Source organism: Gouania willdenowi, chromosome 6, assembly GCF_900634775.1.
Source record: "Gouania willdenowi chromosome 6, fGouWil2.1, whole genome shotgun sequence".
In the NCBI taxonomy this organism is placed as follows: Eukaryota; Metazoa; Chordata; class Actinopteri; order Blenniiformes; family Gobiesocidae; genus Gouania; species Gouania willdenowi.
The window spans coordinates 9040529-9064868 of record NC_041049.1 but is presented as its reverse complement, the minus strand read 5'-3'; the positions used below and the strand labels follow the sequence as shown (position 1 = coordinate 9064868).

Below are 24340 nucleotides of genomic sequence, written 5' to 3'. Positions count from 1 at the left end.
TATGAAATACAATTGTTTGAGATTATGTGTTGAAAAAATAATAAAAAAAACTTTTATACTGTATTTTTTTTTATACAATGTTTATATTTGAGGACGTGAAATTATAGAATACAATTGTTTGAGATTGTGTGTTATTTTAGTTTGAAAAAATAAAATAAAATAATTGAAAAAATTACAAAACTAGAATTTTCATTTTCATTATTTAATTAACTACTTCATTATTTATTTTCTATATTTTAAACTATATTTATATTTGAGGAAGTGCAAGTATAGAATACAGTTGTTTGAGATTATGTGTGGTGTTTTAATTTTAATATCAGTCATTTTTTTTAATCAATTACTAGTCATTTCAGGCGACCCCACATGGTGTCGCGACCCCAAGATTGAAAAAACCTGCCTTATGGCTTGTTGTTGAAAGAAAAGGCTGGAATTGTTGTTTTATACCATTTTATTCCCTGACAATGTACAGTAATACATCTTCGTACTCTTTTAAAGATTTGTGTTCAAACTAGTTGATAATACTAATGAATGAAATATTTTACACTTTTATTTTGAAATATGGTCACCAAAGGCATTGCACTAGTACAGATACTGTATAAGCATGTGTTTGCAAGCTTAGGTGTATTTTTTTGTTCAATTCCAGTCATTTGTCTCCCTCTGTTGGCCAGAAAGTTTCACTTCAATTTACATTTGATATTTCCTCTCTGTTACTTTTCATGAGAAATCCAGACCAACTTTAGAAAGAAGTCCTTCCTCTCAGTCCAGATAGTGATAAGCTTCAAAATCCTGTGCAAACCGACGCCTTTCAGTTGTCTGAACGTGTCTGGGAGTAAATGGGAATTCCATGTGGTTCCATTGTTGCATACCAGTAGGGCAGTCTGCTGCTGCGAGGCTCGTCCTCGTCTCTGTGTGATTGTGGGAGAAAGTTTCCCTGTGGGAATCCAGCTGAGTCGGCACGGGTTGATGGACAGACGATGGCTGGATTGACATGGATCTCATATCTTTGGAAATCCCAGAGCCTGGAAATCACATTTTGAAACAGATGAGGAGGCGTAATAGAGAGCACTGGGTAACTTGTCATATTTTGAAGCAGGGGTGGAGCTAAGAGGTGACCACCATTAAAACCATTACCATTAAAGAGTGTATACAACACCTCACATACATCCAGAGATGGGAACAAGTCACTGTTTCTCAAGTCAAGTCACTAAAGTTCCGAGTCAAGACAATCAAGTCCAAGTCAAGTCAAAAGTCCTCAACTTTAATCTCGTGGTGATAAGCCACACCCACTTCCTTCGCCTGTATTTTTCATTTTATTATTTACAAAATCGTTCCATTACAACTGGCACAGTATCATCCTTACAGTGTCTTTTGTTTATGAACAAACATACACTCGCCTTCAAACCGTGAATCGGCTGTATTAACCACTGACGAGTACAAGGAGATTGGGATGGATTCCAGGCTAATAAACGATGAATTACTTGAACAGAGAACATATTTGTCAAATAATAGTGATATAATCTGACATAATGTTTTTATAAACAAATCAATCCAGCATTTTGTTTGATTTTTTTAATGTTCACAGTTCCTCTGTTAACCAAACCAACAATAATATTACCTCGAAGTAGAACAAAGTTTAATTTTCCAAATCAATTATTAATCATATTATAATTGGATCCAAAGGATATCACTCTTAGAATCATTTTCTCTGTTAGTGCATCTCAGGCCAGCTTGATGTTTTCATGTAAGTCAGGAGTCTTTTGTTTTCAAGTCAAAGTAAACAGTTGCAGCAAGATTCATTTTGTCTTCATTAATGAATAGTATGTTGGATTAAAGCAAAACTAAGTAACTTTTTCACCTTAATAAATCTTTCTCATAGTCCCTGTGAGGGTAATACAAGTGTTTATGGGGTGATTGGGGGGGCTTTCATTCCCCCCGCTGTCTCTGGCCAGAAAACTGCACTTGCAACTTTCCTGCCTCCGACCCAGTGGCAAGACGTACTACTTTACGACAGCCCAATACAAACTAATGCTAGATTATGACCATCACACGGTCGTCTACAAATTCACTTTTCTCAAACTTATATCATGGCGGAGCCAGCAAAGGGAAAAGGCAGAAAAGAACTTTGTCTGAGGAACGGAGCAACTCCATGCAGTGACAGCTCAGCAGCAACACACAGTAATCACACACACTGTAGTTGCGGCAAAAGGCACGCACATACACTTACAACCCAGCGCTCCATCAGGCAGCACACACACAAATATCTATCCATCCATTTTCAGAGCCGCTTTGTCAGCACACACACACACACATTTCCACACTCCCTTCCGTATTACTCCCACATCATTCATTTATTTTACTGGTCTCTCTTCCTCATACTGGTCACATGGGACTATACGTGTGAAAGCCCCCTCAGTGTCACTGTTGTATTAGGATTTTTCAGTGATCGGTTGTTACCGTCTTGGGAGAGCAAAGGTAGCTGTGGGGTGGGGCAGGGGGTGCAGTGTTTTTACGACAGTGACATAACCAAAAGGGGCCGTTAGGGGGAGCGCTAAGCGCAAGTTACTGAGTTCTGCTTTAAGGTTTTGTCTATACAGACAAAGTTTTTCAGGAAATGTTTATCTCCTGACATGTTTCGACTAAAAATTTCCTGAAAAACCTTGTCTGAATAAACAAAACCTTAACTTAACAAGTCTCAGTCGAGGCAAGTCCATCGTGATTTTGTCAAGTCGAGTCTAAAGTCATCAAATTTGTGACTCGATTCCAAGTCGAGTCCAAGTCATGTAACTCAAGTTACACATCCACATCTCTGCATACATCCACTAACAAGTAGAAGCATGCTCAAAGACAATATGCAAATTCCACCAAGAAAGCCTGTGTGAATGTAAGGATAATAAAAGCATCTTACTTGATTCTGTTGGAAACAGGAAGCCCATTTGGAAACTCCTGTTAATGGTGTTGCACAAAGGGAAATCCTCCCAGTGAACTCTTAACGCTTCCACTACTGCCTTCAAAGAAAACAAGCATGTTTTATGATGCTTTCATGATCTGTGAGAACCAGCCTTAGGGTTGTTTTTGTGTAAAGTGTCAAAGATTGATTGATCTGCCGACTAACATTTCTTATTTCAACCATTAATCTTAACGTATGTCAAAATACACCCCTAAAAAAAGTGCTTAAAGGCTTTGTATTGGGTTAGAAAGCAGTGATTGCCACTATACCTGCTCAGATGAGAAGTTCTCCATTGTTGGGAGACTCACAGGAGCAAAAGCTCTCTGCTTGTGACCATCTGTGGCTGTTTGAAAGGAAAATCAGACAATTTAAATCCCACTTTGAAATGTCCTGAAGGACTTTCCATTAGAGTTTTTATATTTAGTCACACACTCACTGTGCACGTTGCTTCTCTGCTTAACCTCCCTCCTCCATTTAGCTCTCCTGTTTGAAAACCAGACCTTCAAGAGACAAATCAGACATCTGAGGTACAAAAAGAACACCTGAACACGTGCACATGTTGGGTTACCATAGAGATGGGTTTACCTTGATGATGTCCTCAGGAAGTTTGATCTCTGCCGACAGTTTCTCTCTGGTGTACATATCAGCATAGTGGCCACGTGAGAATGCTATAATGCATAAGAACGACATTATATTACATGAATCTGAGGGAGAAAAGAAGCAAGTGATTTCAGAGAAACGACACAACAAACATACGGGTGGTTTACAATATAATGGTAGAAAAAAAAGTTTTCCAAATGTTGCCAGAACGCATTTTGCCTTGTTCCGATTGATATTTTGAACATCTGTACCAAAAGTTGGGCCAACAGAATGTCCGTAAAGGGTTGCACACTTTTTCACAATTTGTATTGCTCAACCAAAGAATGCGTAACTTTCAGCGATATCAAAAACTTTCACGATATAAAGGTAAGTAGTCATTAGTAGTTTCTCCTTTTATTTATACTAAATTAGTAGGAACATTAGAACAGTTCAAACACTATTCCTGAAAAAAGAAAAAAAAAACATCAACATTGTGAAAAAGTGCATGGGCCACCCCTAAATGTGCAGCGATTGACTCCATTTTTGGTACCGATGCTTACAAAAAATGACTACCCTTATATACATGAATGCATCAATAAAAGAAAATACATTATATTTATAAGAAATACTATATGCTAAATCCAATATAATTGATTTACATTTTTTTAATAGAGAATCTGTGTTAATAGTAGATCCAGAGAGTTTGGTTACCTTTCTCCAGGGTTCTGCTCTGTTCTGCAGTGAACGTGGTTCGGTGTCTGTGTTGAGCATCTTTAGATTTTTGCTCATTGATGCAAAGAGTCTCAAAATCTTGCTCTGCCTTGTCTTCAGGTGTCACATGGTAAAAATCTAAAGGTCAACAAACACAAAGGTAAAAAGTTACAATAAGAAAAAGAAAAAAAAAAAAGTCATCCTGTTAAAGATTTTGTAGGTAATGTATTGTACTTAATTCTGTTTTATTCTATGAATAAATAATCAAATAAATACATAAATAAAAACCTATTTAATTAATAATTAGTTATGTTTGTCTGACAAAAAAAAATAAAAAATTTAAATAACTTTCATTTGTTCCAGTGTATCATTAGCATACTCCCCATTATGAAGGAATGATGGCAGAATTAAAAAAAAAAAAAGAAAGAAAAAACCACAAACCATTAAAAAAAAAAAAAAAAAAAAAACACAATAAAATAAAAAATAAAAATACTGTTTTTCGCCCAAAACCCTCAAGTTAAATGGTGTTGATGGGATGAAAAAAAAACAACTTACCTTCTTTCAGATGTAAATGATTACTTTACTAGACTCTAGAATTGAACTCTGGACGACCTTACTTGTTTCGGTCACGAAGTGCGCGTTCCCCTCCATGCACAAAGCTCTATGATCCAAGTGAATAGTTCTTAAAATCCTATTTATAGATGACACCTTAGGAGAGACAGTCATAAAAACCAATGATTAGGTTTCAAACATATTTACAATCCTATCAAAAGTCCAATAAGTCCGTTTTTTAACTCACGCTGGGAACTTTGTCGGCCCTACACGTGCGCGCAGCTTCCAGCCTTTGTCTGATTTCCCAGGCAAAGATGGTTGGGTTTTCCCGCTTGCACTGAATGATGGTGGAGATGACACCCGGAGTGAGCAACCGAGGACGGCTTCCTCCGATGGTCTTTGGCTCCAGGCGCCCTGTGCGCCGGTACCGGCTCAGGATCTTACTGACGCACCCGTTGGACACCTGAAATGCGCGCGCGTTGGTTAACTATAGCTAGCCATCAGTGATCCTGATACTGAAATACATATTTCATGTATATTTCTAAATCCTTATTTAAAGGTGTCACTTGAATTCGCGTTAGTGCCCCGTGCGCACCTGGAGTATCCTGGAGATGTGGCTGGGACGCACGCCCTCTGACGCCAGTTGGATCATTTCTCTGCGCTTGGATTCAGGTAAAGGTCTCCCGTTCCGAAACATTCCTCCTAGCTGGTTGACGCTTCCTCCACCTGAGCATAATAGAGCATATAAAGTCTTTAAAGTTAGATTTAACCCTGCCTTTGTGTTTGCAACCATGTGCGCAACAACATTAGCCTACCTGTAATGGACAGCTGGGTGCTGTTGGTCCCGCACATAGTTTCCAGTTTTTAAATGCTTGACTTTTCTAGAAGAATAGAAAGAGTAAAAGTAGGTTTAACCAAAGGCTAAAGCTGTCCAGGTGAGTCCTCGACTGAAAATGGCACACACCCATCAGGGCACATTTATAGACGCATGCAGAGCATCATGACGCACGGGTTCTTCCTTTAAATGTCATTATTCATCGGACATGGTAGGACTTACAATGAAGTAGTTCTGTGTCTAAAATGCAATGATTATGATGATTATGCCACTTTTGTTATAATGAAGTCATTCTTTTACATTTTGAGCTTTTTCCAATAAAATAAATTACTTATGAATAACAGTTTGTGCCAAACTGATGCCAAATTATTGTAACAGAGCTTATCAAAACCAGTTATCCAAATCGTAGTGTGTCAATATATTGGTTTATCTATAACAGGATGCTCATTTTGTCACGTCAATATCAGCATTTATGTTAAAATATCCAGAGAACGGATTGATGCAAAATCCCATTTGACACAAAAACAAATATTGTGCCATAATATGATTAAATCCCCAAATGAATGCCTCAATCGTTGCATCCCTGTCTGACATTAAATACAGAGAATTCCCAGTGTCCTGTGCGCACTGGTTGCCAGAATCCCAGGTCATAAAATCCTCAGCACCACAGAGCTCTGCCCAGTAAAGGCCTACCTTCATATTTGGATCGTTTTATGGCATTAGATAAAGAATAAATGATTCCTTATTCAACAAACCACACAGGTATGTCTCTGTTTCCTGCACTGTAGGACGCGTGGTCACGTGACCCGAGCATCCTTTCCTAGGAGTAAAGTGGCTTCGATTAAAAAGCATCTCTGCGCCCTTTTCATTAAACAAACATTTGTAAATCTGCTCCAATGGCCACTGCCATATGGTTGAGTGCTTTTGATAAATCATAAATCCATCAGCCAGTCTCACTTTATTACATTTTCTTTCAAAACGTGAACAAATAGACTGGATGTGTGCGCCAGGAGAGGGCCAATTGGGGGGCCTGGTTTATCCAGAAGAGGCAGGTTTGAAAAAAAAAAAAAGGAAAAAAAAAAACCCTTCACAGATGTTCCTTGAGCAGCTTGTAGATAAAAATGCGTTGTAAACGTTTCAAAGGGAAATATTTGACTAGCAAATATTAGCCCATGTGAAAAGGCACACATGGCTCGTCTTTGGGTCTGTTTAATGACTAATTGGATATCATTAGTTGGGTCTACAAAGATACAAGTGCCCCCGAAATAAAGGCTCGGATTTTAAAATGCCATATGGTCTAAATTATACATTAACCATGAGTTAGGGGACAACATAACTGTGTGTACAATCAGCCAGGTTGGAAGGGTGAATGCCTTTTTTTTTGGACACCATTAGCTCCTTGCCAACCGAGATTAATGTGAAATAAATTGGGTGTTTTTATTAATCAAAGGGGGTGGAGGTGCTCATTGATTTATTGTAGACATATTTACAACATGTCCAACGTTTACGAAACAAGACTGAACAAACTCATTTGTTTCTTTGGTGAAAGACAGTGCCGGTGCGTAAATCTAAGTGGGGAAAAAAGCTGACAGCCTTTTAATTTGCTCAGTTAGACCAGAGACGGCGCTGAGGATTTAGTTTAACATCACAGGGTTTTTTTCTTATGCGCGTAACACGTGTTTTGATGTTTTCCTGTGATCGTACGTGACGAGAAATGTGATTAAATCAAATGCGTAAAAACGATTCCAATAACCTCTCCAAAGCGCGGAGGTGATTTGTGCGCAAAAGGCGCAAACCTCGTGAGGATGTTTTCTCTGCCTTGGCACGAGACGGTAACTCCATTTTGTGGGGATTATAGGCCTATTGTTTGTGGCTCTAGTTAAGATGATTTATTTTAAGCCATACATTCAGATGTACAGTATATATTCATTTATTTTCTAACAACCCAACACGTGTCTCAGATCCATGCGTATTGGGTAAATTTCACCACGTGGCTCGACTTCCCAAGCGTCATCTTTCCTCAATTGTTGTTTCTGTTATTTTCTGATATTTCTATAGCTTTTATCTCTTATTTATCCTTAAGGAAGACAAGTGACCTTTTTTGACAGTGGAATGTCACAATGAGTAAAAAGTGTGTACTTTATACAGAAATATTTTTTTTCACATTGTATGCGTTATAGTTTCCAGACAGCTTTCTTCCCTGACACAAAAATATGTGTTATTAAAAATATCTTGCTATTGGTGACATTAATCTGAGGACATTTCATCCATCAGCCCATTTCAAAACAAATAAAATTAAAATGTATTGTTATTATTATTTTTATAACTATTATTCAACCATTTTTTTTGCTGATTGTTTGGCTGGTAAACTAAACCACGTGAGCGTGACTAAATTTATTAATACATTTTACAAAATACAATGTACGTACTGTAACGTCTCTTACCCAATCATACAACAGGGATTTGTCCAGTTATTTTATTGGATGACCTGCTTTACTTACTAAAGTGAACTGGTTGTGGGGGTACGTCAGGCAGCAGCAACAGCCTTCAGTCCATTTAGGAATGTGAGGAAAGGGAAGGAACATGAAACAAAAATATGTTGCATAAAAGCTTAATAAAGAAAAAGAAGTAAAAAAAAAAAAAAACTGCAAACATTGAAATGACTAGGGGTGTCCCAATCCGATATCGATGTCAGATATCGGTCCGATATTAGCCAGAAAAACGAATATCGGATTTTATCGGACTGCATCTAAAATCTCCGACATAAGCGCTTCGATAAGTTTTTGTTGTTTTTGTCCCCATCCTCAGTTGTTCCCACCATATACTGACTATAACTGAAGTGAAGTTGAATTGTTGACTATTGTTCTCTGTTTGATTAACATCACTTGATCAAGCCTTTTCTAACATTCCACGCTACAAAATAAGTAATAAAAGTGTGTATGATTCTTGCAGATATCGGATCAATATCGGTATCGGCCAATACGCAAGGTTTCAATATTAGTATTGTATCGGAAGTGAAAAAGTTGTATAGGGGTATCCCTACAAATGACCTCGCTTTTTATTGACTGGTAAAGAGTTTAGTGGTATAGAGCAGTGGTTCTCAAACAGTGGTACGTGTACCCCTAGGGGTACAGAAGCACATTGCAGGGGGTACTTGGAAAGATTTAACAATTAATTTAAAAATGATCGTGAAATATTCCTAGTTCTTTTTTTAGGCTTTTTTTTTTTTTTTTTTTAACAAATTTACCACAAACTAACAAACTATTGCTTAATAAAATACTCTATTTTCTTGTATTTTTTTAAAATTTTATTTTAAACAAGATCATTTCATGCTGTAGAGGCCATTTTATCACACTTCTGACAATATGAGACAATAATTAGCTATTTGCTTATTATTGAAGTCATCACATAAAAATTGCATGGTGTTTTGAAAGAAAAATAAATTCCACTTTAAATTACATTCAGTTGTTTTGAATTTGTAGAGTAATCCTTAGGGAACCAATGTTTGAGATATAGTTAGGGGTTTAGGAGAGCCCGCTGTACCACAAATAAAAAATCAGTTATGGAGAGGGTATTTATGTTATCAAGAAGAGGTACACATGATTTGACCAAAATGCAAAGGGGGTACACGGGACAACAAAGATTCAGAACCATTGGTATAGAGCACAAAATATCAAAGCAAAGTAGTTTAGAAATGATTGAAAAGTATCAAATACTGTCTGGGCTTTGTTTGTTGAGGATTGTAGAATTATTTTTTGCTCATTTATAAAAGATGTTAAGTTACAGGATGATCTAATAATTGTTATGTAGGTCAATAAAGAATTTGATTGCAACGTCATTTTGCAAGATATATTAAATTAAGTCAAACTAAAGCATTATTTTCTAATATAGGATTTTATAAATGAAGGAATACTATATACTGTATGTGACGTGTTTGATATTCACAGTTGGTTGTGCTTGAAAATTGACGATATTTCTGTTCTCTCCTCTTATTAACATCATTTATTCTATGAAAATTTGAAATAAATAAAGAAATAAAGGTAAGAAGGAATATTCCAGACTTAATATGAATATAATTTGGGGAAATATTTAAGTATAATCAAATAAATTATAAGAAGATATATTGAGTTATCTTTTATTCTTTATTTATTTCAATATCTGTTAACTTTAATTTTTCCTCTTATTAATGATGCGGTGTCACGGTCTGAGTTTACCTCATACTTAGATCGATTATGAGCATGCGCACTACCTGAAAATTAATTTTTGCTAGTTCAGCTGTGATCTTTGCTACTTCCGCTGTGCTGAGATTGAAAATTAAACTTCAAAGCAATGTGTTTGTATAAAAAAATGTTTTATAATTTATTCGATGGAGTTTTTTTTTTATCATTACATGTATTGTGTTTGCATAAAATAAATTATGAGACTTTTTTTATACAAACACAATACATGTAATAATACAAACCTGTATAGAATAAATTATAAGACATATTTTTTTATACAAACACAATACATGTAATAATAAAAATCTGTATAGAATAAATTATAGAAAAATTTTTTGTACAAAAACAATACATGGAATAATTAAAAAACAATTCCATAGAAGAAATTATAAAACACGTTTGTTTTTATTAAATTATTACATGTATTCTGTTTGGATAAAAATAAAGCACACTAATTTCCCATGGCACGCAGATGGGAAATTCACACGTTGCAGCAACACAATAGAATAGCAGACAGTATAATAATAATAATAATAATAATAATAATAATAATAATAATAATAATAAAACGGCATTAAAAACAAAAAAATGTGCAAATGACAACTAAAGATGCCTTTTGTCAGTTTCTCTGTTCTTTGGTTATACTCATGTTCCTGATTTTCTTTGTGAATTACATTCTTTTTTCTAACTTGTAATGTACATTTTTCAGTCAAATTGTTTGGTGGTGGTGGTGAAATGTTTAAGAAAGAGGGGTTTGTAATCGGAGGGTCATCAGTTCGAATCCAACCTGGGCCAACACTGTGTGTTTGCCAAATGTAACTGTATTTATTTCAAGAAATTAAAAATATCACTGTCCAAATGTTACGGACTAAAGTGCACTGATTGTGGGGGTATGTCAGGGCAACCCCTGAAGGCAGCATCGGCATCATCAGCCGGGGTAACTCTGTGCTGACGTGTCGGTGATTTTGCACCGGAAGTGTTGTATTCAAACCCATCTCGCGGTCCCGCACAGCGCTCGTTCACTTCAACTCATCCGCTGTTACTCTGACCCGGAAGTAGTCCGCTGCGTATGCGTGCGCACAGCTCCGTGTGTTTCCGGTATAACGTGTGTGTTGATCGCTACTCAGCCTTTTCCCTCTTGGCTTTCAATAGAACAGCTCACTCCATAGTCCCTGCTCCTTAACCTGGTCACCCCTTAACGGCGTTAGTTCTCAACCCGGTGGACATGGCATCTGTTTCGGCTCCAGCTCAGGCAGCCCCCGCTCCGGCTGCCCCTCTCCAGAGAGGAATTGTGAAGATGGTAGGAATCCTGACTTAAGACTGTGTGAGCTCCACGAGAGTCAAAGGATACAGCAGCTAGTTAGCAGAGTTAGCCCAGAGCTAATAAAGGCTAAACTACCTAAACATCTTTCACTGAACCCTCAATATGCCTCAACCTCTCAACCGCTATTGTTGACATGGATTTATTAGCAGCTGTCATTTAGAGCAGTGTCACCTGTCACCAGGGAGCGCGACTGCTCATGTTAGCTGTCTGCGGCTAACATGCTAACAAGCGACTATCAAAGTAAACTTCCCATTGTGAACACAAACTATGACTTTAGAGGAGTTCACCAAGTCTTAACCTTAACCCCCTGCTTTCAGTGTGAACTCTGTCATTTCATAAGTTCACCATCTATGGTCAACATATCTGTTTTTAACCACAATTTTTAAATTGGAAACATAATGAGTTAACTACTAAATCTGCTCTATTTGAAACATTTTTGAGGAAATCAAAATTAAAATACGTTATTTGACTTTTTAAATTACTGGTGAGATTTAAATGGATGTCCATTACGTGAAGTGTTATATCTTTAAAATGTTTTTAAACATGCATTTCAGTAGCTAGTGAACTCTGATTGTGACAGCTGTTAAGTTTCCCAGCTAACAGTTAGCTCAGTGATGCTAGCAGTGAGATGCAGGTATAAAGATGTCCTATATACAGTTTGCATGCTTCACCTGGTCCATGTGAAAGTCCAGAAATACCTGTTGGAACCTAACAAAGTGCAAATGAAGAAAGTTAAATGCTGGATTCAACTGTACAGCACTTGGTTCAACCCCAATTGTTTTAAATATGCTTTATAAATAAAGTTTGAGTTAAAAAAAATAGTATTTATACTGCTAAATTGAAGATGATTACACATGTAAAATGTAGACATTTAGACAAGTATTTAATGTTTAATAGACAACTCATGCAATATATGTTTTTAAACCAATTTCTTGAAACTTTGCGCTTTGAAAAAAATATGTTGGAAAAATTGCAAGTGCATTTTTGTTGTATTATATATTAAGTGTGATTGTATCTCGATACCAATACCAATATTGCAGCCTTACGTGTTGGCCAATACCTATAGCGAGCCGATATATCAGCACGAATCATACATACTTTTTTGTAGTGTGGAATATTAGAAATTCCGGATATTAATCAATAGTCGCCAACAGTTGGGATTAGAAAAAATTACCTATTTATTATTAACCCATTGCCACGATTAAATTAATCTGTTCGTCGGCAATATTTACATTTAAAATACGGGCTCTGCACTCTGTAATAGTGTATTTATTCTGTTAGTCTTTGGTACATTATAAATTATTGAGCTAATAAAAAAATATATATATATATGTTACATATTATTATACATATTGTTTGTTTAAAAGTAGTGCAATAAAAACACAGATTTTACCCATATATGATAAATAATTGTGATTATAATTGTGATTACAATATTGATCAAAATAATGATGATTATTATATTTTTGACCATTATCGTGCAGCCTAGGTTCCATACATTTTAACCTTAAACATAAGAATATTCTACAATTGAATGAAATAAAATAAAAAAATAGAAAACTCTGAAAAATAACCTAAATAAATTAAAACATATACAATATACATCATATCTGAGTCCATTATAGCTAGAGGTGTCCCGGTCCGATATTGATATCGGTCCGATATCAGCCAGAAAACGAATATCAGATTTTATCTTACTGCATCTAAAAGCACCGATATAAGCGCTCCGATAAAATTTTCCGCTTTAACACTTTCATCCATAGGTGACTGTGGTTCACACTCCAACAAAGTAGGTGGCGGTAATATACCTTAATGTTGGTGCTGGTCTTGTAATTTATTTTTAAAAATATTTTATTCAATTGTACAATACTGTAGATATGTTGAAGGTTAAACCAATAGGTTAATACAAAATCACTACAAAACTCACTACAAAATAAGAAAAGTATGAATCGTGCTGATATCGTTTTGGCCGATACGCAAGGCTGTAATATTGGTATCGTACCGGAAGTGAAAAAGTTGTATCGGGACATCCCTAGTTATAATCCAATACTCGTTTTCTGCTTTTTGTGATGATGCTTATATCAGCGTTCAGCATGGGATGGGGACACCTTTAGGGAGGATGTCAGAGGAATAGGAAGGACACATGTATCTGCATTAGCGTAGAGCTTAGCTTACACTCTCCGCAGACATTTATTGAATCGTCAGCCTCTTTCGTCCTTAGCTGCCTCATAGTAATAGAAGTACAGGAGTTGTCTCAGAGCTAGAGGGTTGTGGTTTGAACCCTGTGGCCACCACCATTCTTCCTGGGCGTGTGCAGGTTTTTCATAGCGGCTTAGATTTCCTCCCATGATCCAAAAATATGTCAAATTTATTGGCGGCTAAAATGATGATGACGCGAGGCCTGGATGTGCATGTGATGGACTGGTGATTTGTGGAGGGTTTCACCTGATCTCTGCCCTTTAATTATAGGCCCTTTTTGCTACACAACCCTCAACGGGATAAATGTGTATAAAAAATGATGGATTGATTAGTTATTGATGGAACACAAGAAAAACACGTTCTATTCACCAAACCAGTTACTTCAACAAGTTTGTTAGGCTTGCACTGCTGGCTTTTTCTGAAATTGGAAAGAATCTTCAACTTTAAGAACTTCTTTATTATGCAGTTGTCACTGAATGTTTAGTAGTTGTTTTTATAAAGGAAACATTTTTTTCAGTTGTCTTTTTACGAATTACTTTTCCCCCCATGATAAAACCAACTGTCACTGTTTTTTGTTTGTTTAGTTCACGTGGCTTTAAATAATATGCATGCAAATAAAAACGTTATTACCCTAAAGTAGTTGTTTGAGGCTTAGTTTATTCTGTAGCTTCACACATACCACAAATAGACCTTATATTCAATTCAGTAATGTCTATTGATTGGGTAGCATGTGTTTCAATTCAATTTCTGAACATTAATACAGAGAATTGCATTTTTTTTAAAAGTAGTTGTTAAAGGGATCCTCCACTGTTTTTACAAATGTGGTTTAAAACCTTTTAAATGTACTTATTAAAAAATTTATGCCTAAGAAAACGCATTATTTTGAACCATATTAATTTTACTAACTTTTGAAAAAAAGCCTTCACAACATCAGCCACCCACTGTTTCAGGGAGAGTAAAGGTCCCTTAGGAGAGCTCTTCTCTGCTTCATTGTCTACTACCAAATCTCAGAGTTGGAACTGTCGCCCCCTGCGGTTATAGATTATTTTATTTTATCCTCTATCGGTAAACAAAACAGTTTTACACCGACATCTTTAACTTTTCCTGATTATTTAGAGCAACCAAAAGCAGCACAAGTTGTCATTTTGATTGAAAAAGCTGCTAAATTATCTAAAAAGCTGCTGAACGGAAACAATGGGATGTTTACAGGCAAATGGGGCTTGGGACGTCATAAATAGCGTGAATTCAAGATGATGGAACACAGGCTCTAAAACGATAATGTAGTCCCATTTTGAAAAGTTAATAAAACTAATATGGTTCATAATAATGAGTTTTTTTAGGCGTAGATCATCTAATAAGTACATTTCAAAGATTTTAGGTCACATTTGTAAAAGCAGTGGAGGATCCCTTGAAAAGAAAATAAGACGACACTGTAGTTTACTTAAGTTTGATTGTGAATACGTGTAAAATTGAGCTCAGTTCTCTCACACTGTAGCAAGTTGAGCTCGTTTATCCCTCGGACCACATCAAAGAGCATGAAAGCTTTAAAGCTCCTGTAAAAAGTCGCTCTCTTTGGATCGTCTCCTATAACTTCCAATCTACCCTGCATAAGTGGTGGGTATTACCACAGGATTGCAGTTTTCAGACACTGTTTTTTTTTCGCGTGGAAGTGAGTTCCAATGATTACACACATGCAGACTCAACACTAAGCACAGGAAACTGTAGCTGGAACTTTTGTGTCTCCTTGAATTTCCTATTCATTGTGTTTGTGTGTCTGTGCAAGCACCCAATAAGTGTGACATGACAGCTTTGTTGCTTCTACTCATGTTTACATCAATATTGTAGTAGCTTAGCACAGATGAATAGTTTGGCTTGAAGACGAGTTCCTTAAACGCACTGAACGTTTTTCATTCATCCACTTATACATAATCCTCTAATGCAGACATGGGCAACTGGTGGAGTCTGATTTTGTGCAGCCCCAAAGTTAATTGCCAAAATGACTCCAAAACATAAAAAATACAACATTACTCTAACAATACACTAAATTTCAGTAAATTACTCCAAAAATACTCTAAATCACTACAAAAATATACTAAATTACTCCAAAAATACACTAAATCACTCAAAAAATACACTAATTTAATCCAAAAATACACTAAATTACAGTAAATTACTCAAATACACTAATTAACTCAAAAAATACATCAAATCACTCCAAAAATGCACAAGATGACAAAGAATTACACGGAATAACCAAAAAATATACAAAACCACAAAATAGTACACAAATTAACACCAGAACCACGCGCAATGAGATGAAGAATACACTAACACTAGATTAACACTAAACAAAACAAATACATGCATACATTTTAACAGTAAAACATACAAAACAACAATAAAAATATGCAAAAGGACAAGAAAATAATCAGAAAATCAATCCAAAAATGTAAAACAACAATAAATACAAACAAAATGAGCAAAAAATATACAAAATGACAATATTAACAAAGAGAAACCTTTTGTTGTTTCCTGTATTTATGCTGAGATCGGTCATTTTTCTAAAGGCTGACATAAATGTTGATAATGTGGCCCTCAGATCAGAAAGGGGCTGCAGCATCCTGTTAATACCCACTTTTTAAAAACTCCTTCAGTTAGAGAAGACTGCAGAGGAATACATGGTTTTCCTTGGGCATTTGAATAGTGGTGTGGGTAAAGTGTGAGCTGTAAAGTTTGTTCTGGTGGAAGCTACATCATGCCCTTCTGTCTCTAACCTCAGCTCCTCCTGCTTCATCCCTCCTTGGAGGGAGTTTCTGTCAGTCAGTCAGTTAGTGGGGTGGGGGGGAGGAGGGAGAGGGATCAGGGGGTTGAGTTTTATCTCCTCCACATCTTAGATCAACAGCACTCAGTGATGCTCCCTGCAGACACACTGGAGAGTCTGCAGATAAAAGGTGTTTGTTCAGATTCGTGTAAATGCCACGGTTGTCAAACCCAAGAGTAGTCCTATTTTTTTTCTCCTTTTAGCCATATTTAGCTACGTTATCACAAGGTGTGATCTCGCCTTGCCTTTGGATGGTTGTTTCCATGGCAACATGCTGTGTAAAGGTTTTTTTTTTTTTTTTTTTTAAATATCCTTATCAGAGTTTGTATATTTCAAATATTGTGATGATTATGTGCATTACGTCTCGTGTTTTTTCCAACATTAATTGTGCCCCTAAGCTTTTGTGATGATGACCCAAATATTTAGTTTGTTCTTGTTTATGCTTTTCCCAAGTGAGTCGTCTCTGTTCCATTTGCAGGTCTTGTCAGGTTGTGCCATCATCGTCCGGGGCCAGCCTCGAGGGGGGCCGCCCCCAGAGCGTCAGATCAATCTCAGTAATATCCGAGCGGGGGCCATGGCACGACGAGCTGCACAGGGTCAGCCTGACAGCAAGGACACCCCCGATGAGGTGAGTGGATCACATGGCCTCATACTGCGTCTGTTCCCTCAGGCTGCACCAATCACAATCCCAGTTTATCTTTTAGAAGATACCATACTGTAACTTTAACGTACATCATACTGTAATGATGTTAAAACCTCACCAGCAGTGCTCTCCCACTACTTGTTTACTTGGACAGATATTGATCAGTCAAAGTCCACCCTGATTAAAGGCCTGCGATCTTCCTGTACGAGTTCACGTCACGTTTCCTCTGTGCAGAGGTGTAAAGCGTACTGATATATCGTACTCAATTTTACGTGATTGAAATTAAGTACAAGTAACAGGGTTCCCGCGGATCCTTGAAAAGTCTTAAAAGTCTTTAAATTCATGAATCTAAAAATAAGGCCTTAGTTGTCATTAAAATGTCTTGAAGGAATGTTTCAAAAGTCTTAAATTTTAACACATAATAGGTATGATTTTATGCTTATAACTAGTCTCACATTTCAAAATAAACGGTAACGTTTGTTTTTCAAAAATGTATAAAATGGGAAAATGTAAATTTAACAAAAATTGCCTGTCAAGGATTATTTTAAATGGCTTTTTTATTTTTTGTAATTTTGTTGTTTTATAGATTTTTGCCTAGTTTTCTATTAATATTGTGTTTTTGAATTGATTTTGATTATTTTAGTCCTTTTTGTGTATTTTACTGTCATTTTGTGTGTTTACTTTGGGATCTTCCAGTTGCATGTCTGCTCGAGACAATAGAAAAAAATGACCCTACCCCTATGTAATTAATGTGGCATTTTTTCCCCAGTTATGTTTACTATGAAGTTGGTCTTAAGTTTAATTTCAAATGGCAATAAAAAGTCTTGAATTTAATTTGACTAAAGCTGCAGGAACCCTGAGTAAGTCATACATAAAATACTCAAGTACAAGTAAAAAGTAGCTCAGTTAAATAGTACTCAAAGTAAAAGTTACTAGTTACTTTCACCCCCCCATGTTTTATTTTAGGTAATAATTGTTGCCACGGTTCCCTTGCATACAGTAAACATTTCATGTATAAACTGAAAAAGGAAGAGACACAATATTGCACAGTTGGAACTTAATTTATTTTCCATAAAGGCATCTGTATAAAATAAACGGTTTGTCAAAATGTAGAATTCTAGAAATCCCAGCCTGAACCCAACAAAGTGGCTGGACGTTGATCAGATTTGGCACGACTAAGAACATATGGATTATTTATGTGCCTCAAAGAGACCATGAAATGGAAATAAGAAAATAATCTCAAACAATAATAATTTACTCAGTAACAGTTGGGTGTAGAAATGTAAATAATAGCTTTACTTCTTTTAAAACGTAGTTAAGTAGAAGTGAAATTACTGAATTAGAGATATACTCAAAAAAGTGCAAGTACCCATAAAAGCAACTCTATTACAGTAAGGAGAGTACTTGTAATCCAGTACTTTAACCTCTGCCTGTGTGTGTTGCAGCCCTATGCGTTCCAAGCCAGAGAGTTCCTGCGAAAGAAACTAATCGGCAAAGAAGTGTGTTTCACCGTGGAGATCAAGACCGCCCTGGGCCGAGAATACGGCATGGTTTACCTGGGCAAAGGTGTGCTTAAATAAAGACCGCACGCACGCACGCTATGGGGGAGGATCCGTTCTAAATTCATGCGCACCAGTCTATCGCACGTGTACCTGCCTGCCTAATTTTCACTAAATTTAGCTTCAGCCATCAGGAGCACTGCGCTATGTAGCACCGTCTGCGTGACATGTAAACACTTAGAAAAAAATATTAGGCGTGTACGTGCGCACAGGTTCGTAAGTGTGTGTGAGTGTTTTATGAAGTGAGGAGTGACTGAAACATTGTCACCACACATGCATTCACACCTGACAGTTTTTACATCTAATTTATCTCTCTCTCTCTCTCTGCGCTCTTCTATATGGTGAAATATCCTGTATTCTTTTAATAGTAAATAAAAACAAGATATTCACCGTTCATTCTCTCTCCCCAGTGTGCGCTGCACAGCGATCAAACCGATCACATAGGGCAGAGACCCTGGAGAGAGACACAGTTGTCTACACATTGGAAGCAATAAATAAAACATTAAAATAAATAAACAAATCCTTTAAAAAGCTTCAGTGGAGGCTGAGCTGATACTGGTTCAGCTTTGAATCCTCACGCAGCGCTGGTAATGAGACATCGCTCCATTAACAAATACACGTAGAGAGAGGACTGTCATATAAAAACTGTCAGGTGTGAATGCACGTGTGGCGACGTACAAACCTGCGCGCATATCTAAGCGCCTAATATTTTTTTCTAAGTGTTTACATGTCACGCAGACAATGCTACATAGTGCAGCGCGCCTGATCGGTGGAGTTTCACTCACGTCACACCTGCGTCTACGTGTGAGTAATGTATTTATATTTGTTAGGTGCCCATCCAGGTGTGGATCAGACGTGCAGGCACAGGGTACACATTCGATTACGCGTTCGATAGACTGGTGCGCATGAATTTTGAATGGATCCACCTCCCATGACTCACTCACGCATCCATGAACTAAAAACATTTTTGAAAACTAACACATTGTTTATCAACACAGAACAAAATGTAAATATAAAAATGTTTTATGAATATATGTAATAATAACAATAATAAAATATAATACACAAAAGTACCATATTATATAAAACAAAACATATTGAACAGAATAAAGTTCAATTGTAGTTCTGCTCATATTTAATGTTTTTTTTATATTTGTATTCAAGACACTTTGATAAGAATAACTGCATATTGTTAATTACACTTTTTATTTGAAAAAATAATATAAGAAATCATAATAGATTTTTTTGGTGTTCATTTGATTCTGATGAAAAAGATGAATAAGAATGACTACAGATATTAATTGCACTTTTTATTAGAAAGATGAAATATAAAAGATCATAACAATTTTGTCTTTGTTTATTTGATTCCTTTTCAAAACACTTTGATAAGAATGACTATATATTGTTAATATAGGCTACAAAGTAAATTTTTTTCACATTTTCTGTTGGTGGCGTGCCTTGGAATTTTTTTCAATGGCTCAAAAAAGGTTGAAAAACTCTGCTATAGTGTAATAATGAAAACATTCTTTAATAACTCAAGCACCTTCTTCTGACTATTGTAGCTCTTAAACATTTACAGTACTTTTTCCATAGATTTTTCAGTGAGGTACCAGTTGTAAATAGTGTTTGAGAGAGTTATTTTTCTCTTTGTTGTAGACACAAGCGGTGAGAACATTGCGGAGGCTTTGGTGAACGAGGGTCTCGCCACAGTCCGCAGGGAAGGAATCAGAGGGAACAAGTGAGTGATGTTTTCCTTTTTCTGAACAGACGACTGAAAACTAGTCAATATTGTTCATCAAAAAGTGAATAACTGTGTTTTGTAGCTTTAACAAGGAATATAAGGATTTATCCTAAATCTGCTAAAATCAATGCAAATTTTAGATCCATCGGGTTTGGGCAAAGAATTCAAAGTCAGAACAGGTGTGGCACCTGTGATTCCTTAAGAAAAATATGTGAATTACAAGTCAGTAACATAAGCCTCGTCCCGAGCATCTTTGACGTTGGTGACAAGCGTCCAACTACACGCGTGTCGCCCAAAACGCGTTTGGGATGAACGTACCATTAAGTGCATCATAACATCCCAATCTTCAATTTGAGTTAAAAAAAAAATTAAAAAAAATCAAATTGCTGGTTGAGTGTATTTTTACACCCTTAGCTTTAACACCTGTTATTCTTGGTTTACATGTTTGTGATTTACTTTTCCAAACGCTAATGCATCAGAAAATGCACAATCCACCTAATCTCACATCTGAGAAACTTAAGCGTTAGTTGTGCTGTGGATCAAATTGGACCCTGGGACGATGAGGAGTTTTCATTCCTAAATATCTTCTACTTGCCTTGGGTGAAGAAGTGCCAGTGTGAGTCAAGGATACTCTGATCTCACAGATGTTTTGATGCTCTCCTGCTAGCAGCATGTGCCATGGTTCTGCCTCTCATCTGGATTCTATATCGTTCCATTTCACATCGACAGATCATTACACATTATGGAATCGGAGCGAATAGTAGACATGACAGATCTTAAGTCACCGCACGGGGGACTTATTTAACGTTTCCCCCTGCAGATCTGTTGGCTCACTCTGTCTCCGTCTGAAAACATTTTGGATGTCAGAACTTGTTTCTGTAATTTCCAACTCGTCGGCCTAGAAAACAGAGCGGAAACTGCTTTTGGCAGCATGCGTAATCTCAGGCTGAGTGAAGGTTGAACAGCATGTGGTGAATCCACGGGCTGACCTACCTACGTACGTCTGATGGAGGGAGGAGGGTTGGGATGGAGCTCAAACATCCCACTGGGGGGCAGCATTGCTCTGCGGCTGTTGCTGCTGCAGTTAGGCCCTTCTGAAACCCTACAGCAGATGTACGGAACTGGCGGCCCCCAAAGCACAAAGCAAATCCCCAAAAAGTAAAATTCAAGAAGTTGGAAGGCAAGGCAAATGTATTTGTATAGTGCATTTCATACACAAGGCAACTCAATGTGCTTTACATGATCAAAAAGTGCAACAGAAAACATTCAACAGCTTAAAATCTATAAGAACATCATTTAAAATCATCAGTAAAATCATTTGAAATCATAAACAAACACATTACATCAACAACAACATCATGACCAAATCTCTCTCTCAATCATACGCAGTAGAGACTTTGATTTAAAAATGTTCACATTGGATGCTGACTTCAGCTCTGCTGGCAGTTTGTTCCACTTCTTTACAGCATAACAACTAAAAGCAGCATCACCATGTTTACTGTGAGCTCTGGGCTCCACTATCTGACCTGTGTCCATAGATCTGAGAGACCTGCTGGGTTCATACCTGACTAACATCTCACTGATGTATTCTGGACCAAACCCATTCACAGATTTATACACCAGCAGCAGAACTTTCAAGTCTACTCTGAGGCTAACTGGGAGCCAGTGTAAAGACTTTAAAACTGGAGTAATGTGTTCTGACCTCTTTGTTCTGGTTAAGACCCGAGCTGCAGCGTTCTGAACCAGCTGTAGCTGTTTGATGCTCTTTTGGGGGATTCCTGTCAGAAGACCATTTCAATAGTCCAGTCTGCTGGAGATAAAAGCATGGACCAGTTTCTCCTGATCTTTCTGAGCCATTAAACCTTTCACTCGGCAGATGTTCTTTAGGTGGTAGAAGTGGTTTTTGTGATAGATTTGATCTGACTGCTGAATGTAAGATCTGAGTCAATCAGAACACCAAGGTTTTTGACTTAGTCTTTAGCTTTTAAAGATCGACCCAAGACACTTGCTGACAGCAGTCCTCTTTTCCTTGTTACCAAAGACAATCACCTCCATCTTGTCATGAATTAGTTGAAGGAAGTTTTCACTCATCCAGCATTTTACTTTTTCTAAGCAGTCACACAACACCGCAATGAATATGAAGCACCAAGACAAACCACAAAATAACTCTCAAAACACACAAATCAGCAGCAAAATGCACAAAGTACACAAAAACATGAAATGACAACAAAGACGGCACAACAATAATTACTCGGTACTCATTGTAAAACCCCCACTTACTGCTTATTTATATATGTTTTTCTCTGTACTGTTATCTTGACCATTATCTGTTATTTATTTTATATTTTATTATATATTTTATTTTTATTGTATATTTTATTGTTGCCTTAATTTTTCCTTTCTGTATTTGTATTTAGCTTTTTTGTTTGCTTGCTCTTTGTGTCTTTGGCTGCTGTAGTGTGTGATTTTCCCCACTGTGGGATAAAATAAAGGATAATCTAATTGAACAACTAACAATTTAAGATAACAAAATGACAACAAAAAACACAAAACAACACATTACAGTATAGCTCCAAAGACGCACAAATTGTTAACAAAATTACACAAAATGACAGGAAAATACAGAAAACAGAAAGTGACCCCAGAAAAGCACAAATCGACAACATAAATGCAGAAAAAGAAGAACACAAAAAATAACAAAAACACAATGACTAAAAACTAAGAAAACGCCGACACCACAAAGACAAAAAACAGAAAAAAAAGACCAAACCATTTTCCCCCCGTATTAATTCTCTGATTGGTCATTATTCTAAATGCTGACATGAATGTTGATCATATGGCCCTTGAAACAGATACAATCACATATTTGTGGCTCCTGCTGTGATAGAGTTGCCCATCCCTGCCCTACAGTAATCCCCTAAAAACACAACATCCACTGTACACCCCCCCTCCCCCCAGTGGCAGCATTAGCACATTACACACGCTAAGCAATTTGACTCATGCTGCTACGTTTGTTTCTTCCAACCCGAGCAGCAATGATGTGAATATTATGCCACTAATGACCCATTTCAAGCATTATGTGCGATGGCCCTGAACAAGCACTAATGTAAATGAGGCTTTAAGTGTAAGTTGTCATCGTTTGGCCAAAGGCAAAGCCCATTACTCAGTGAGGAGTCAAGGCCTTGGGTTTTCTCCTTTCGCTATTGCTATCTTCAACATCAACGCTCGTCACCATTTAATAGGCTACATTGCTCTCACAAACTACGATGAGATGATAATTAGGTAGGTGATGATAATGATGATGACATCGGACAGTGCAGATAAATGTTTGTGTGAAAGATAGCTGCTGCTGCTGCTCCACTGCACTTTCACACTGTTCTTAGTTCAGCTTGCCAGAGCCTTCTTTGAAACCTCAGCCATTCGTTCAGACAGTTTGTAAAGGAAAAATGATTCAGTTCAGTTGCTTTAATTATTATCATGGAATGATCTCCATCAAACTTACTGATTGACTCGTTTTTAAGTGAAATGGTTTTATTAAAAAAGTTTGGTCATGCTGCTCCTTGTGCGCCGTTATCTGCATGTTATCACAGTGAGTGTGTGCGTGCAGGTGAGCATGAGCTGTGGGAACCTCTATTACCGCAATAGTTCCAATTGAATTTGCTGTGTTCCAGATGTGGAAAACAAGTTCGGATGAACTACGGCCGGGCCTGCGGAACGTCTCCGTGCCAAATAGCACGTACCACGTTCCCGAGAATTCAGTCAAATGACTCGGTGGGTGGGCTCCTCAGACCCCTAATTGAATTGTGCGAGGCATAATCGTAATTTACCTTAAATCTTTGAAACGATATATCGCACAACTATATTCCCATAAATTTGGAAATTACTGGAAATGGGCGGTGGGCCCCCGGGCCCATTTAAAAAAAAAAAAAAAAGAAAGAAAAAAAAGGGCTTTGTGCGTCTCATATTAATTCATAGAGTATTCATACCAAACTGCATTATGATCCAACAAAAACTAATGGAGTAGTCAAGTTAAAAATGGGGCCCCCTGGTGCTTCATGACACGTACGGGGTAATGGGCCCCATTTATATATTGGTATGTGCCAATGATTTGGTACCACCAACCGTTGTAATATTTGGCTTGCAAATAAATGGGAAATCGACTTTCGTTTTTTTTTTTCTTTTGGGGCTTCTTGGGTCCCCTTGGGGCCC

The 24340-nt window shown here is 37.1% G+C and overlaps 2 protein-coding genes across 2 annotated transcripts in view; one reads left to right on the top strand and one right to left on the bottom strand.

Annotated features, from left to right (window-relative positions):
• Positions 1-607: 607 nt before the first annotated feature.
• On the bottom strand, positions 608-5731 carry pax4 (paired box 4). The gene is made up of 10 exons (XM_028450522.1): positions 5605-5731; positions 5385-5515; positions 5037-5252; positions 4855-4945; positions 4238-4375; positions 3533-3615; positions 3384-3447; positions 3217-3290; positions 2906-3005; positions 608-1019 (listed from the first exon to the last, which is right to left on the bottom strand). The coding sequence occupies exons 1-10, from the start codon at positions 5639-5641 to the stop codon at positions 757-759; spliced, it is 1197 nt and encodes a 398-aa protein (XP_028306323.1). The 5' UTR covers positions 5642-5731; the 3' UTR covers positions 608-756.
• Positions 5732-10930: 5199 nt separating this feature from the next.
• Positions 10931-24340, top strand: part of snd1 (staphylococcal nuclease and tudor domain containing 1) — a 242094-nt gene continuing 228684 nt past the window's right edge. Inside the window, exons 1-4 of the mRNA XM_028451498.1 lie at positions 10931-11144; positions 16667-16816; positions 18277-18397; positions 20047-20128. Of these exons, the coding sequence (XP_028307299.1) occupies positions 11070-11144; positions 16667-16816; positions 18277-18397; positions 20047-20128 (428 nt within the window). The 5' untranslated portion in view covers positions 10931-11069. The remainder of the gene's footprint in view (positions 11145-16666; positions 16817-18276; positions 18398-20046; positions 20129-24340) is intronic.